This window comes from Nelumbo lutea, chromosome 4, assembly GCF_056320005.1.
Source record: "Nelumbo lutea isolate HS-2025 chromosome 4, American lotus-T2T, whole genome shotgun sequence".
NCBI classification, from domain to species: Eukaryota; Viridiplantae; Streptophyta; class Magnoliopsida; order Proteales; family Nelumbonaceae; genus Nelumbo; species Nelumbo lutea.
The window spans coordinates 76,382,403-76,398,594 of NC_142687.1; the positions used below are offsets into that span (position 1 = coordinate 76,382,403).

Sequence of the window (16,192 nt, forward strand, 5' to 3'; positions counted from 1 at the left end):
AGAGTGAGACTCTCATCTCTAATGAGCTTTTCGATGGCGGCATTTTCCAATCCCTAAAACTAGGGGTGGATTCGAGCCGAGCCGAATAGTACCAGGCTCGAGCTTGGCTCGGCTCAGCTCGGCTCGACTCATTTTATATTTTATAAAAATTTTATATAAAAAAATTAAGAATTATAATAATTAATAATTATAATATTTTTATTATATATATATTCTACCCGACTTGCAAGCCTCACGAGTCGAGATCTAGTAGGCTCAAACTTATCATGTTTAATAATCGAACCACTGAATTGAGCTCGAGCTCGACTAAAACCAAACCAAGCCGAACTCGAACAGCTCGTGAAAAGCTCGGCTCATTGCCACTCCTACCTAAAACCTTTGTTGCCGTTGGATTCCTGACTGAGTTGACGAGTCTACGACTCGGAAAAGCGTTACTTTATCAAGGACCTCCAGGTCCCTCACTCAAAATCCGTCTGTCTGCGGAGAGACCAGATTGAGCTCGCCATTCAGGGTTTCTTAGTTTACTTGGGAAGAAGAACAACAGCAGAGCACCAAAGCCACTCCCTCAAACTCAAAATACAAAGCCCATCAAAAGGTTGAGTGATGAACAAGGATCCTCTGTTGTTCCGTTGATGGGTATTCTATTCTCCAAACGATCAGCAGAAGTGCAACGTGTATTTTACATTAAAAAACCGGATCGTTGTTAAACTCTTCCGTGTAATTTTGTATTTACACCCCAAACAAACGCAACCTATATGAACTTCATGTTGTTTACCAAAAAAAAATTCCATGTTCGGACTTGACAGTCTGTCACCACTTGCCCATCAAAAATAAGCTGTCATCACTCAGCCATAGACGATTTTTAATGCACACCACCCTTCTCTCAAATTTGTTTGAAAGATATTGCTCAGAAATATAAAAAAGCTGTTTATCTCTCTCGAAGACATTCTTTTCTTAGGCATGAGTGCATGACATGAGATCGGGCCCAAGGTCTCTGGTGGCGTTCAACACTGATGTGTATATACATTAGTCTGATAACTAAATAAAAAAAAAATCTGTTAATTAAACTGGTCGGTTGTGATCCTCCAAGCATATAAATATATAATTGTTTTATGGCTGCAGACAATGGCAACCAGTGTGGCTGTCCCCAGACCCAAGCTGGGGCCTTCGGATTTTCTCCATTCATGCAGTAACAATTGAATAAACAAATGAACGGTTGCACCAAAGCAAAGCTCAGCTTCTAATCAGCCTAAAACAAATAACAAATAAGGATCAGGGAATTTGTGTTTATACCTACAGCATTACCTTTTAAGGAACCCTACTCACCTTTTTCATTTGGCGAAATCCAACAAGTACATAACTTCGTATAGATCCTACTATCAAAAAGACCAAGCAAGCAAGCCATACTGCCATAGTCTAAAGAGCTCAACTGAAAGTTCACTTCTCTTGCTTTCAAGTTGGAAAAGATACAATGTACGTTTTCAACCGAATATCAGAGGAACTACATTTGAATTTGTTATATAACCCCACTGGGAGGCTTCTGTTGCCTTCTCGGTGAAATAAAAGAGGAAGCAAACCGAGCCATCATATTAACCCCTTCAGGGATGCTTCTGTTCTGTTGCTAATATCGACGTGTATTCTACCTTGAGAAAAAAAAAAAAAAAAGTTTCATGATCATCACTGGTTATAATTCAAAATGACATTTTATCACTTAAACAAAAATCGGGCTGCACACAAATTCTCTTTTCTCTTCCCAAGCTTGCACTTGCAACACAAAAAATGAGCAAAACTTGAGAGTCCAAGCAGCTTGACCTTCGAATAAGATCGCACCTAACCATCTGCTATGAGCCTATGAATGTCAACCTTGCTTTATAGACAATCTCTCTGATAAAACGAAGCAAATTAGTCAAAGAATTTTAGTACAACAATAAAAGACTTAATTTCACATGATCAAAAACATGAATCTCTTCCACCATTATACTAAGATCATCCCTTACAGTCCCTGACTCCCTGCCTCCTGTAACTTGAATTCTGTTCTGGGATGACTTTGAAGGATGCCCATCAACATGAATCTTGTTTTTCAAAACAGAAACAACTGCAACATCCAGAAAAAAAACCATTTTCTGACATGGAAGTTGTTTTTGTTTTGAAAAACAAAATCATTCATGTTGACATGACACCCCCTACATTTTCTCTTACAACCAGAAAGTTGTCAACATGAATTATCTTGTTTTTTCTGACATGGAAGTTTTTGTTTTCAAAAACAAAACCATTCATGTTGACGTAACACCCCCAACATTTTCTCTTATAACCAGAAAGTTGTTTCACCCTACCCCCCAGAAAACCACATTGAATTCCATTTCATTCCAGGTTGATTTCAAACTTCACACATTTTCTCTTATAACCAGAAAGTTGCCAACATGAATTATCTTGTTTTTTCTGACATGGAAGTTTTTGTTTTCAAAAACAAAACCATTCATGTTGACATAACAACCCCCAACCCCCAACATTTTCTCTTATAACCAGAAAGTTGTTTCACCCTACCCCCCAGAAAACCACATTGAATTCCATTTCATTCCAGGTTGATTTCAAACTTCACACATTTTCTCTTATAACCAGAAAGTTGCCAACATGAATTATCTTGTTTTTTCTGACATGGAAGTTTTTGTTTTCAAAAACAAAACCATTCATGTTGACATAACACCCCCAACATTTTCTCTTATAACCAGAAAGTTGTTTCACCCTACCCCCCAGAAAACCACATTGAATTCCATTTCATTCCACGTTGATTTCAAACTTCACAGAGAATTTTCTGGATCATCCCAAGGAACAGAATAAATCAAGTGCCTTTTCCTTAGCCAAAAGGACAAGGGACCAAATGGCAATTTTTTTGTCAGTTCTCTTATGCAATATTGTTAAATGGCAGGACCCAACCACCCATGCACCACACGTATCTTAACATAGCTTAAGGGTAGCCTTCGCTTATCCCTAATCATCAGACTCTAACCATCTTAAAATGAAATTAGCAAGGATATGGACATACTTATCAGTTCATATGTAACAATCATGGAAGTTCCATAGAGAGACATGTTTAAGAACCGGGGCCAAAACCCTCTGTAGAAGCCTCTCCACCCATCTTCCTGAAGAAGCGTTTTTGTGGTCTTGATAACAGATGGTCTTCCAATGCCATAATCATCCAGGACCTATGTTTTAACAGATATTAGAATTATTGAAAGCTCGAAAACCAAAGCAGCATTACTAAAGTTAAAAAAGAACAAAAAAGCATATACAGAAGAAATTGTTAATGGAATATACAGGTATGAAGAAAAATAAAAACAACACAAAATTTACAAAATGAGAAGGTTATGAAGAAAATGTCATCCAGGTGGAAAATTTTTTAAAAGACAATTATACTGCAGATGGAATTCACCTGAAGCCGTGTCTTGATAGTGTCTATAGGAGTAGTAATAATTGATGAACAAGCACCAGCCAGAGTCCCCGCTGTAGCCTGAACCACCACCATCTCCAAATGAGATGGTTTTCTCTCCATTTCGTTTCTATACCCCAAACTCCTAAAATCATGAATAAGAAAGAAACCCTAACAGTTAACAAAAGAAGTAGGGAGCCACATGATAAAAGCTTTGGTTTAAATGACAATTGAGGTGTACCTCCAGATGACATGCTGTGCAGCACCATATGCACCCCACCACAGTGCAGATGCTGGGGATTGGTATACTGCAGTTAGAGCAAAGCCTCTATACATACCACGAATCCCCTCTGACCTGATAACTTTATGAACTACATCTAATGGTCCATTACAAACTGCAGTCCCTGGAAGGCCTTGTACCATTAGCCTTTGGCAAATCTGAGAAACAATTAGAGTGAGGAATAGAGACCTAGCAAATGAATATCTTAAAATGGTTCTAAATGCAGAAAAAAAAAGTCATGACTGCATTGATGACAATTTTGGTATTTCCACTTATTAGATGTTCTCTGGTGCTCTTGGTCTTGGAAAGCCTTTCATGTTCTTAAAACTTCAGAACCTGAAACGTTTAGAAGAGCTAATGGGGAAGAAATTGTAGACTTACCACATCCAAAGGAACATAGTATATACAAGAGACTAGATTTGACACTAGGCCTGCCACTCCATTTGCAATACCAACACGTGTCGCCTCAGGCATATCCAAATCTTCAGTATACTTTAGCATCATATCTTTTGAAACTTCCAATGAAGTCAAAGCCAAGACCCTCCCTGGCAACGACCCAATGGCAGAAGTACCAAAACCTCTGAAAATACCAGGGACACCATCATTCTTCAATATATGCCTGAATACAGATATTCCATGCATTTGAGCTAGTCCTGGGCTAGCTACTTGCATTCTAGTCTTTACAACTGCTGTTGGATGTAGCAAAGCTGATTGTGCAGTAAAGAGGATAGCTCCAATGACATGGAACCTTGTCTTGTCCAACCTTGAGTTCAGACTCATGACAAAAATGAAAGTACATTAGAATCAAAGTATCAATGTAAAAGACGGTTATAATTTATTTTAAGCACATCAGAAAGCATACTTAACATCAGACAGTTCATGGAAGATTTTGGATATAAAGACCATCTAATACAACTTTTGAAAAGAAAATAATTTCAAAGCTCAGAACAGCATTAATATTGTTAAACACTTAAACCACAACAAATTACCATTCAGATCAAATCTTAACCTTTGCGATTCGGTAGACATAACTGAGTAGCATTTTACAAAAAGCCCCACTAAGTTGCACCAAGTCACGTGACTTATATGCCAAGTTTGAATTGACATGGAACCATGAATTACAAATTTAAATTTTTATTTTTTTTTTTACTTCTGTTTCTAAACACTATTTAAGGGATACTCTAGTGCCCCCAATATTCTATTTCCCCAACAAGGTGAGATCAATTACAAGAAATCCAAAAACCCTCTAGGAAAATCCTTACATCTCCTTCAATTCTTAATGGTTTCAAGTGCCTGCTAGTTTTACTTTGAAGAGGGACTACATAGATGTGAGATGTAGGAAATTTGAAGCTTGAGGTTCTCCATTTTTGTAAGTTTTTAGCCTAAATTTTACCTTTTTCCTCATTTTGTTCATCTTCTTCTAATGTTTTTTCCATATGTGGGTAGATCCAAGGTTCAATGTATTTATACTCCTAATAAACATGTTTGTGCATATTGGGTGAGTCAAAAACTTCTTTTTTATTTATTTTTTAGCTTCATATTTTTACATGGTGCTTATAATATTATTATTTAACATCTAAAAATTCAAATGACACCCAAAATAAAAAAGAAAAACAGGGATAAAGAGAAGTAAACAGAGAAAACACACAAATTTACGTGGTTCAGCTTATAGCCTACATCCACAGACGGGTGAAAGAGGTGCAGAAATCCACTATGAAATCAGCAATGGAGAAAAATACAGAACCTTGCACTCACAACCTCACTCACAGAAAACCCTAAACCCCTAAATAAACCCAAGGTCTTTCAACTTCTCTCATAAGACAAAGACTTAGTTATACAAGAGAGAAACCCCCATAATACATAATTCTCCATATTTAGGTCGGATCCGTAAGCTGAATATGACCCTAAACCCCTAAATACACCCAAAGTCTCTCAACTTTTCTCATAAGACAAAGACTTTGTTATACAAGAGAGAAACCCCCCAAAATACATAATTCTCTGTATTTAGGTCGGACCCATAAGCTGAATATGGATAAGATCATGTTATGGGCCCGGGAATAGGATCGCGTCACGGGTCGGTCCATGGGGAAAAGCTCCTGTATTCCCTTGTTCCTCCCCTTCCCAGACAAACCTATCTTGGCGTCCTAAAGGGTGATTTGTCCAAGAGATCACCGAACTCTCCTTTTGCTCTCTTTCTTGACTGGAAATTTGATGCTTTATTCCATAATCTCAGCTCCTTAAATAGGAGAGTACAAGAGGTGAGAGTCCTCCTTGTAGGAAGACTCCTTGTTAAACTCGACTGCTACAGATAAGATAGATAAGACTCCTAACTTAAGAAAAGATAAGACTCCCTAAGATAAATTAGACTCATAGATAAGGTACTAATCCTCTACTAATCCTTATAGATAAGACAAGAAACAGATAAGATAAGCTGTGACTAGCTAGATAATCTGATGAGGACACCACGTCACTACTGCTGCCGGCGGTGGTACTTCTTCCCGATGAACACGTCCACAACATTACACCCCTCCTGGACTACGAGCTTGTCCTCAAGCTCGAAATCTGGGTATGTATCTTGGAGTTCAGTCAAGGGAATCTAGGATAGGTGGAATGATTTTTCCCTCCTGGATCGGGTTCCAATGAAGGGGGTTCATCCTCATCTTCCTCTTGTTCCACCAGGAGGCAGAAAAGTCTCTTGCACTTGTGCCCTGCTGAGTAGAGCTCATCACAATTAAAACACTGTCCCCTCGCCCTGCGTTCCGCCATCTCAGCCCTGGACAGGTGCTTAATAGGGGGGTGCAACAACGTTGCTCCCCTCACTGGATGCTGATCTGGAATTGTGGCTTGTCTGTGGTTTCCGTTCTTGGCTGGCTGCTGAAGATGGGAGCCATTCCAAGTGGTTCCGGGGATGCCAATGCGGATGGAGGCCGCCCCATACTGAAGGTTCCGCGACTGAGCTGCATCTTTTGTTCGAAGGCGCGAGCTAGATTCATGGCTGTAACCAGGTTGGGGGTGTTGCATCTCCACATCCACCCTCAAGGGTTTTGCTAACCCTGCGGTGAACATGTCTACCTGCTGGTCCGGTCGTACCAAAGATGCTCTGGCAAGGAGGGTCTGGAATTGGCGTTGGTATTCAGCCACCGTTCCCGTCTGTTTGAGGTTGATCAGTTCACCTAACAGGTTGCTCGTCAATGGGGGCCCAAACCTGAGGAGGCAGTAGGATTTGAATTGGGTCCAACCGAGCCCGGGTTCCTCCTGCTTCAATTTATAAAACCAGAGTTGCGCCTCCTCCGTCATGTGGAATGCGACCAAGATTACCTTGTCGCTGTCCCCTGTCCGTTGGTTGCGGAAGAACTGTTCGCAGCGATATAACCATCCCAGTGGATCTCCACTGCCGTTGTAAGACGAAAACTCTAGCCGGCTATACTTGGGAACAATTGCGGCTGCCGGGGCGGCGGTCTGTTGTTCGCCGGACGTCTCTGCCCAGTCTGGTCGGCGACTATTGGTGGTGGCGGTTCCCTCGGAGTTCTTTTCCTTGTTAGAGAAATACGATTCCAGCAAGCGTCGCAGCTCCAAGACATCGTCTTTGACCTCACTAACCTCCACGCTGGTTTCCGCGAGCCTATGCTCCAGTTCGTGGACCCTAGATGAGAGCTGCTCCAGATCTCCCATGACGGTAGGCTCTGATACCAAATTGTTATGGGCCCGGGAATAGGATCACATCACGGGTTGGTCCATGGGAAAAAGCTCCTGTTTTCCCTTGTTCCTCCCCTTCCTAGCCGAACCTATCTTGGCGTCCTAAAGGGTGATTTGACCAAGAGATCACCGAACTCTCCTTTTGCTCTCTTTCTTGATTGGAAATTTGATGCGTTATTCCATAATCTCAGCTCCTTAAATAGGTGAGTACAAGAGGTGAGAGTCCTCCTTGTAGAAAGACTCCTTGTTAAACTCAACTACTATAGATAAGATAGATAAGACTCCTAACTTAGGAAAAGATAAGACTCCCTACGATAAATTAGACTCCTAGATAAGATACTAATCCTCTACTAATCCTTATAGATAAGACAAGAAACAGATAAGATAAGTTGTGACTAGCTAGATAATCTGATGAGGACACCACGTCACTGCTGCTGCCAACGGTGGTACTTCTTCCCAATGAACGCGTCCATAACAGATCAATACCACATTTTTACCTTCGGGTTTTTTCTCAACTTAATTCGAAGAGGGTTCATGAAGCGGGTCACAACAAAGAATTCAAGGCGCAACCATAACAAGATGAAACATCACCTTGAAAGAACTAATAAGAATGTGGCACAATGTTTTTTGGTCCCTGAAGATTTGTAGAAGTTGTGAGCACCCTTAGATGAAATGAAGATGTAAGAAACCCAAGAAGATGAAAGGTATCATATATGGAGAAAGAATGCTAAAGGCACTACTCCAACAGAAGGTCAATAAGTTAGTGATCTTAAAAAGAAGCAATCAAGTATTGCTTACCAATAGCAGCTCCTCTTGTAAAGGTCCTTCACTTGGTTGATACTCAGGAAATGCTCCCCATGAGAGATGGAATAAGGGATCAAGCAAAAAAAGCATTACAAAAAGAAACTGAGCAATGCAAAGAGATCTGTGCCGGTTCAAAAGATAATAAGTGGACGCAAGTAGAGAGTTATTAATCAAACCCACACTTTAAATATGACCCCAATTTCAAGGATGACATTGAGGATCTAAGGTAAAAAAAAGGCTGTTGGAGTATTTTTAAGAGGGCAGTGTCATCATAAAGGAAGAAGGGGAAATTTGATGAGCGGATGGACTTGTTCAATTGAGAAGGCGTATTTGAAAGGGATACAAATATGATAACATAGGAAAAGTACATTATTAATTTTTAAGTCATACTTTATCTCTTTAATATAATCTATCATATTAAGTTGATTTATTTTATTAATAAACATTTACAATGCATTACAGACCTTCCACAGGATGACTATAGGAATTTGCTCCAGACTTGAAGAAATGTTCAATACAGATACTGAACCTCACATGTAGCTCTTTTGGATGTGATGTGTAGCTCGAAGCTGGGGTACATTTAAGCAAGTGTTTAGTTTAATTTTAATTAGAAAAATTCCAACTGCTTAAATGAGGACACAATAATTGGTAGATATTTCTACTTGACATTACATACACTAAAAGAAGAAGTAAAATAGGTTGAAGCAAAAGAAGTTAAATACTCATCTATGCAAAATACAACTTACAAATCAAACCATGACATGAGAAAAGAATGGATAAGACATCTGATCTGATGTGTTCAAGTTATATGGAGTAGGAGTTATCATTCCTACCTGGTCTGGAAGGTCCAGCCTGTCTGGTCGTGCAAATTTCTGGGCCTTGGCCTCACATCAATACAACAACCATTTTAAAGTTCTAGTCCATTCTTTTTTTCACTGCAAGTTTTGGTCTAATTGTTTTCCTCTATTCACAATGTACTCATCTCTCTCTATATGTATAAGTTTGTAGGTAAAAGCCTGGGTGCCCAGTGCAGGCCCATATAGCACTGGGCCTGAGCCTATATCAAGCTCAGGTGCAAGACCAGCCGGGCCTAGGCATACGGTAAGCCCCTTCTATTAGGTGATAAGCCTGGCCAGAGACCCAGGGACTGGCCCGGCCCATGAAAGTCTTATGGTTCAAAGAGAAGGAAAATTTAGCCTTTCCAACAGATACATAATGGCTTGATGTAAATGAGTGCTTTTCCAAGAGACTGGTGCAGTCATGAGAAGAAATCTTAAGAAACGGTAGCCCTGTGAAGTTGCATAACATGTAAATAAATTGTTAAAAAAATAACTTTTTCTTTACTATAATTGTGTAGTTTCTAAAAGTTCAAAAAAAGCTTATTATAGGCCATAAGAATATGCCATATACAAGAGGGCAAGAAAAAGGAAAAGAAAGAACAATGACCAAGAAGAAGAAGACTTACCTCTTCAAGATAATAATGAGGATGATTTTTAGTGAATAGGAAGAATTGGTTGAGTTTTGATACAATTTTACATTTTGATTTGCATGTATGCTCTTATATTTAAGAATGGGCATTGGGCATTGAGTAGTATAACAAACTCATGATTAGTCTTTTTTGGATCATGAGTTGTTTTTTAGAAGTTTTGGTTGGTTTTAGACATTGAGAAATCTAAGAACTCAACACTAGTTGTTCTTTTTTTTGACTCATGAGTTATTCTTTGTAAAGCTTAGGCTGAGTTTTTGGATTGGGCAATATAGAAAAATCATAACTAGTCTTTTAAAGGAGTTATTAGCTATGATCTTTGTCTCTATAATTTACATTTTGATATATGAAAAGAATTAAAATGACTTAAGTTGGCAATTAAATTCATTTTCTTGAGTCAGTATGGAATATCAACAAATAGAGCAGAAATGCTCATAACTCTGTTCTTACTTAACGGTTGTCCACAGAACTTGTTCTATAATTGATTATTTAATTTTTTATGATTTGTTCATAACTATTAACAATTCTTTCATAGTTTTATATTGAACATTACAATTTGAATCCTGATCCGATTTAAGTACCACCTTCTAGTGTTTTCTAATTTGTTTCTATTTTGGCAACCTTAATAGCATCTTAGCAACACATATTACAGCACTCATTTTGTGCCATTGCTTAATTATCCTAACCTCCATCAAATGCTAAAAACCTTCTATATGCTGCCTATGTCACTTAATCTCAGTCAAGATAACTTATGGAATGATATAGAGATTAGATGGAGCACATTATATGAGGAGTTGCAACTTGCAAGTGTTACATCCACGAAGTTAGCCTACATGGGGCTACAAAATCGACCCTGATGCTTTGAGCTACCCTACTTACAATGTAATTACTTGTACTGAAACAATTTATTGAATACAGTATTCAAAAACATAATTTAAATATCTTACAAAGTCGCACTCACTTTTTAGACAGGAAGAAGAGCACCAGAGAACAGAGTTTATGGGATTTCAAATTTATTCTCTTACTTTCAATATTGCAATGGTATTACTATGGCTCAAAACCATACATTTTTCTCTTTTGTCTTCAGGTAGAATAAGAATTAAGAAATAGGGGAAAACACTGTACATTCACATGTATTTCCCCACGAGCAAACAAGCATTGAGATATACACGAGAAAGAAGAGTACACATCAGAGGATGCAAAATGATGCAGAAAAATATGGAGAAGCAGATTTCCCAAACAAAAGAAAAGAAAACTACTTGAACAATAAAAGTAAACAGCTCGATCAAGACCTCTGCGTCCCTGATTTAGCAAGACCATCTAACCTACGTAGACCCAGCTGCCAAGATTTCTCTGATCTGATTTAGGTAGAGGACTAGCTATCAAAGGGCTACTGTGATACTATCTATCTACCCTATGACTCCACCCTATGTTTCATTCATAAGCATAAATGAATACTCCAAATGCTTATTAGTTCGATTAAATAGGTATAAGCGCCATAAAGGATACCGCTTTAAAACCTTCACTCGAGTACCCACTTACCTTCTCAATGCACCATATATTTAGTACAAAGTTGTTATCACTTCAACACAGTAACAGAAGAAGACATCATAAACAGCAGAACCTTAAAAGCGTATGGCCCTATTATGCCAAGGGGTATCAGCTAATGTGAAGTCTGCAAAATGCATTCCGCTGAAAACACCACACTTGAGACTACAGCCATGTAATACTTTCTCAGTTCGCTCATGTGTTTGTGAATAGTGATTATTAAGGTTTACATGGTTTTGGAACGAAAATTATAGTTTATGAAGTCGTTAATGTTTGCTAATAACATATGATATGATGCGCAGTGCAGAGTTTATAATGTCAACATTTAGTTTACATATCGATAGCTGTAACTAAAATACGAATCATAAGACAATCATAAGCCAGTGCCAGGTTACTCCAACCTTATAATTGGAAACAGAGAGAAAAGAAAATAAATGAAATCTCAGTGAGAAGAAAGGTAGAAGGGAAAAAAGAGAGAAAACCGACCTGTCCCAATTGATGTCGGTTTCAGAGAGAGCCAATTCGGCAGGTGCAGCCTCGGCCTCCATAGCCATCGTCGACTTTCCACCAGTTGGCCGCGTTCTCACCGATCAGTGTCCGGAAATGTTTCTCTAGTTCCAGGAACTCTGTAGAGTTTCTATTTGTTTATGGTTAGGTCATAGATAGAACGATGGAACTCTCCCCGTTTTGGCGGGGGGGACAGTCGAGAATGTTCCGGAGAGAGAGAGAGAGAGAGAGAGAGAGAGAGAGAGAGAGAAAGGGCAGGAGGGGAGCTGAGTTGGATTGGGAAAAGAGGCAACGACAACGAGGAGGTCTTTCAAGGCAAATACAGACAGAGCATGACACGCGTAAATTTCTTGCAAAGCACATGTCACCTGAACGATAGGCACGTGATCATTTGACGTACTAAATTAACGGAGCGGTAGGAAGTGCAACCGAATTCATCAATCTCGAATAGTCGGATTCAAATTAGGACTTTTTTCGTTAAATAGTAATTAAGCACGTTTATTGTACGTGACAATTATTTTTTATATTATATTTGAATTTAAGATATATTATAATTATGATAAAATTTGAAAATTAAAAAGAGTAATAATATGATGAAAATTTCGGATCAATACCCTCGGTCTCTAAAATTTAAAATGCCATAATTTAGTATTTGAATTTTCAAAATGTGACAATCAATAGTGTTAGTCAGTCTGTTAATGTTAGCTGTTAAATGACATTTGAAAAGTCAAAAATACTTTAAGAATGCCATTTAATTTTCTTTATCAATCATCCAAACATTGACAATAAAATGAACAGTCCCAAATTTTAGATTTTTCTAAATAATCACCAACTTTTTTGAATAGAAGAATCTAGAATTTGGGACTACTCATTTTATTTGTTAATATTTGAATGGTTGATAAAGAGAATTACATGGCCTTTGAAGGGCATTTTTAACTTTTCAAATATCACTTAACGGCTAATTAACGAACTGGTTAACGGTAGGTACTGGATTGTCACATTTTGAAAGTTCAAGTTCTGAATTATTGCATTTTAAATTTTGGGGATCAAATTGTCACACAAGTCAAAATACAGGCACTGATCAAGAATTTTCCTTAAAAATAAACTTAAATATACCCTCGGTTTTTCAAGAGGACTTAAACATAACTTGTTACTCTTTTGTCCTTTCAAATTTTCAAAAAGAACCAAACAAAAAACAAACTCATGTGTTCAATATTCTATTTTTCCTATTAAACCAAAAGAGAAAAACCTGACAAAGGATACTTAAACATGATAATATAGGATTCAGTTAAGATTAACTGTTTTTTGAGTTTTCGTTCCATAAACCACACTTCAATCCATTTGACTGGACTAGATTGAAAATGTAGCTTTCATCAAATTAAATATCGCCTACCACATGTACTGTTCATTCCAATTAACACATCAAATTTGGCTTTTCGTCTAATTGACTAAAGATTAGGATCCATGGGTAGACGGTCCAATGCTACTCTCTCCGGTGAAGATCATACATATTAATTCACCCACCGAGTTAACTTGCTCACAGTATTTTCAACACCAGGTGAAATGAAGTAACAATGAGAGAGGATGGAGAAAAAGAAAAGAAAAGAAAAAGAAAAAGAATCCACACAATTGATTCGAGTGAGTAAACGAAGTGTTATTATACTTGGCTCAATATGAAACCACAATTTTAGATTTTCAAAACAAGTCTCATTGAGCATAGGAAGGCCAAATGGTATTTTAAATTTTTTTTGAGTGTACATGTGTCTTTATGGTATGTTTAAGTCCTATGAGGCTGGCCCATAAGGTATATTTTAGTCTATTTTAAGTTATAACTATAGTGTATGTTTAAGTCAATTTCTAAAATCTCAGGGTTTGTTTAAGTATTTTATCCTAACATATATACACACTTTATAGAAAAAGACAAAGAACAATAGAAAACCACCCATAGAAACCATAAAAACTACATTTCTAGTATATACTTTGACTTGTTAAGGCATCTTTTAACCTAAACCATAAAACAATATCACCCATGAGCACATAAAAAAAGCAGAATCTCTTAGCTTCATCAATCTCAAAAATTCTTGGGTTCATTTCATCACTTTAGTTTATCTTTTCCTTATAGTATTGCCTGTTTTCTATGGAGTTGAAAGGTAAAAACATGGAAATCAGTTCTACTATTTTTCCTAGGGAAACTAATAGAAACATTCATGGCAACCTAGGTCCACTTTTTTTCCTAGGATGTCAACAAGATATTGATGTTCAAACAAAAACCAAGAAATCTACAAGTTTGTAGCAATAAAATCAGAACTTTAGCAACTCAAACAAAAAGCAATTTTACATCTATCTCCTGCCCACTATGTCCAATAGTCAATGTATGTTAATGTCCCTCTCCCATTAAATCCATCATTTCCTCTTAAATCTCTTTGAACCCCTTCTAGCCCTCTCCAATTGAAACCTCGCCAAATTTTTAATCAACTCCATGCATTGAATGAAACCTAATTTTCCTTCACTTCATTTCACATTTAGATGGATATAGTGTTTGACAATTTCTTACATTCATTTTTTGACTAATAATTCCTTGGATTAATTAGGTCTACACTTATGGATAAGAAGTGTATTGGGCAGTACCGATAGCTTTTTTTTTATTTTTTTAGTTTTTTTTTCCAATTTGGTTCAGAGGGACTGATTTAAGGTCTGTCCACCCCCTGAACTGGTCAAAACCTCGATACACCCTCTATAGGGGTGTATCAGGAAGCTCCCCATACGATACATATCGATGCTTTGAACTTTGCCTATGTGTTATTTTATGAATTAGGAATGATCATCATACTTTGAAGGCATCAAAAAAGGAGTCGAAGCGCATTTGTTGTGGAAGGGGTTCCTCCTCAGCTACACCGATTGGATTTTTCTTGGGGAAAAGATGTTGCACAGTACATCTATTTATAGGACTACTTGTAAAGATGGACCAACTATGGATGCTGGCATTCATAAGATGCTAAGATAATCATTTGGTTTACCAAATCTTGATGGCAAAGGGGTTAGGTACATATGTAGAAGAAGGGCTTAGTACAACTGCTAACGAATAATTGAATTTGTTAAGAGATGCTAAACAAGAACTTTACCCGAGTTATAAAAAATTCACAAAATTATCTTTTATTGCGAGGCTATTCCAAATAAAATGCCTTTGTAGATGGTCTGACAAGTCATTCACTATGCTATTTGAATTGCTAAAAGAGGCCCTCCTTGAGGGTGAAGTATTGTTGATTTCATACTATGAAATTAAGAAGATCATTATGGACTTAGGGTTTAATTACAATAAGATTCATGCTTGTCCCAATGATTATATGCTATACTGGAAGGATGATGAAAGTAGAAAAACATGTAAAATATGTGACAAGTTTAGATGGGATAAAGTTGCTTCTACTTCGAAAGATTGTAATGAGAATCCTTTATCTAGATGTAAAACCAAAACTCTGGTGAAGGTTTTCTTCCAATTTCCCTAATACCAAGGCTACAGAGGTTATTCATGTCATAAAAAATTGCCTCTTTCATGAGATGGCATGATGAGGGGCGGACCAAGTATAAGGTATTAAGGCATCTTGTAGACTTTCCAACATGGAAAATCTTTGACAACATTCATCCATCATTTATTGTAAATACACATAATGTTAGGCTTGGGTTGGAAATTGATGGATTTAGTCCATTTGGGGCAATAACTTCTACTCATAGCACATGGCCTATTATTGTAATGATATACAATATGCCCTCATGGATGTGCATGAAACAACTTTACATGATGATGTTATTGCTTATTCCGGGATCACATGCACCAGGAAATGAACTAGATGTTTACTTAAAACTCTTGATAGATGAATTGTTTCAACTATGGGAATGTGGCATATAAGCGTATAAAGCATCAAGGAATAAAATGTTCCCACTATATGCAACTGTTCTTTGGACTATTAGTTACTTTCTTACTTATACTAACTTGTCAAGATGGAGCACCAAAGGAAAATTGGCATGCCCTTCACGTAATAAGGATACCTATTCACTAAAATTAAATCATAGCCACAAATTAAAGCATACATGTTCACTAAAAAAGCATTTGATGGGAATGAAGAGTAGAGGACTACACCTATTCTTTTAATTGGTAAACAAATGTTAGTTCAATTGCAAGGCTTTATTTTTATCGTTGGGAAGAAAGATGAAGTTGATAGAAGGAAGAAAAACAAAAGTACTCCTAGATAGAATGGTGAAGTTGTTGGTGGGAGGAAGAGTAAAAAGAGAAGCACTCTTGAGCAAAATGTTAAAGTTGTTGGTGGGAGGAATGAAAAGAAGAATGATAATTCAAAGGAAAAATTAAATTGGAAGAAGAAAATTATATTCTGACTTTCCATATTGGCAAACCTTATTGTTGTGTCACAATCTAGATGTGGTGCACATA

General features: G+C 37.5%; 1 protein-coding gene across 2 annotated transcripts; it reads right to left on the minus strand.

The window, feature by feature from the left end:
• Nucleotides 1–1,417: 1,417 nt before the first annotated feature.
• LOC148861165 (uncharacterized) lies at nucleotides 1,418–12,238 on the minus strand. Of its 2 annotated transcripts, XM_088986770.1 has the most exons (6): nucleotides 11,728–12,033; nucleotides 4,089–4,470; nucleotides 3,669–3,865; nucleotides 3,431–3,572; nucleotides 3,044–3,203; nucleotides 1,418–1,884 (listed from the first exon to the last, which is right to left on the minus strand). In XM_088986770.1, the coding sequence occupies exons 1-6, from the start codon at nucleotides 11,793–11,795 to the stop codon at nucleotides 1,859–1,861; spliced, it is 975 nt and encodes a 324-aa protein (XP_088842896.1). In that variant the 5' UTR covers nucleotides 11,796–12,033; the 3' UTR covers nucleotides 1,418–1,858. The 2 variants fall into 2 exon arrangements, with proteins under 2 accessions (XP_088842896.1, XP_088842895.1); XM_088986769.1 differs by lacking the exons at nucleotides 1,418–1,884; nucleotides 3,044–3,203; nucleotides 3,431–3,572; nucleotides 3,669–3,865; nucleotides 4,089–4,470 and adding an exon at nucleotides 4,477–8,776 and having other exon boundaries at nucleotides 11,728–12,238.
• Nucleotides 12,239–16,192: the final 3,954 nt, after the last annotated feature.

Excerpts from the sequence above, each read along its gene's own strand:
- LOC148861165 (XM_088986769.1), bottom strand. The coding sequence starts at position 7,379 with ATGGGAGATCTGGAGCAGCTCTCATCTAGGGTCCACGAACTGGAGCAT.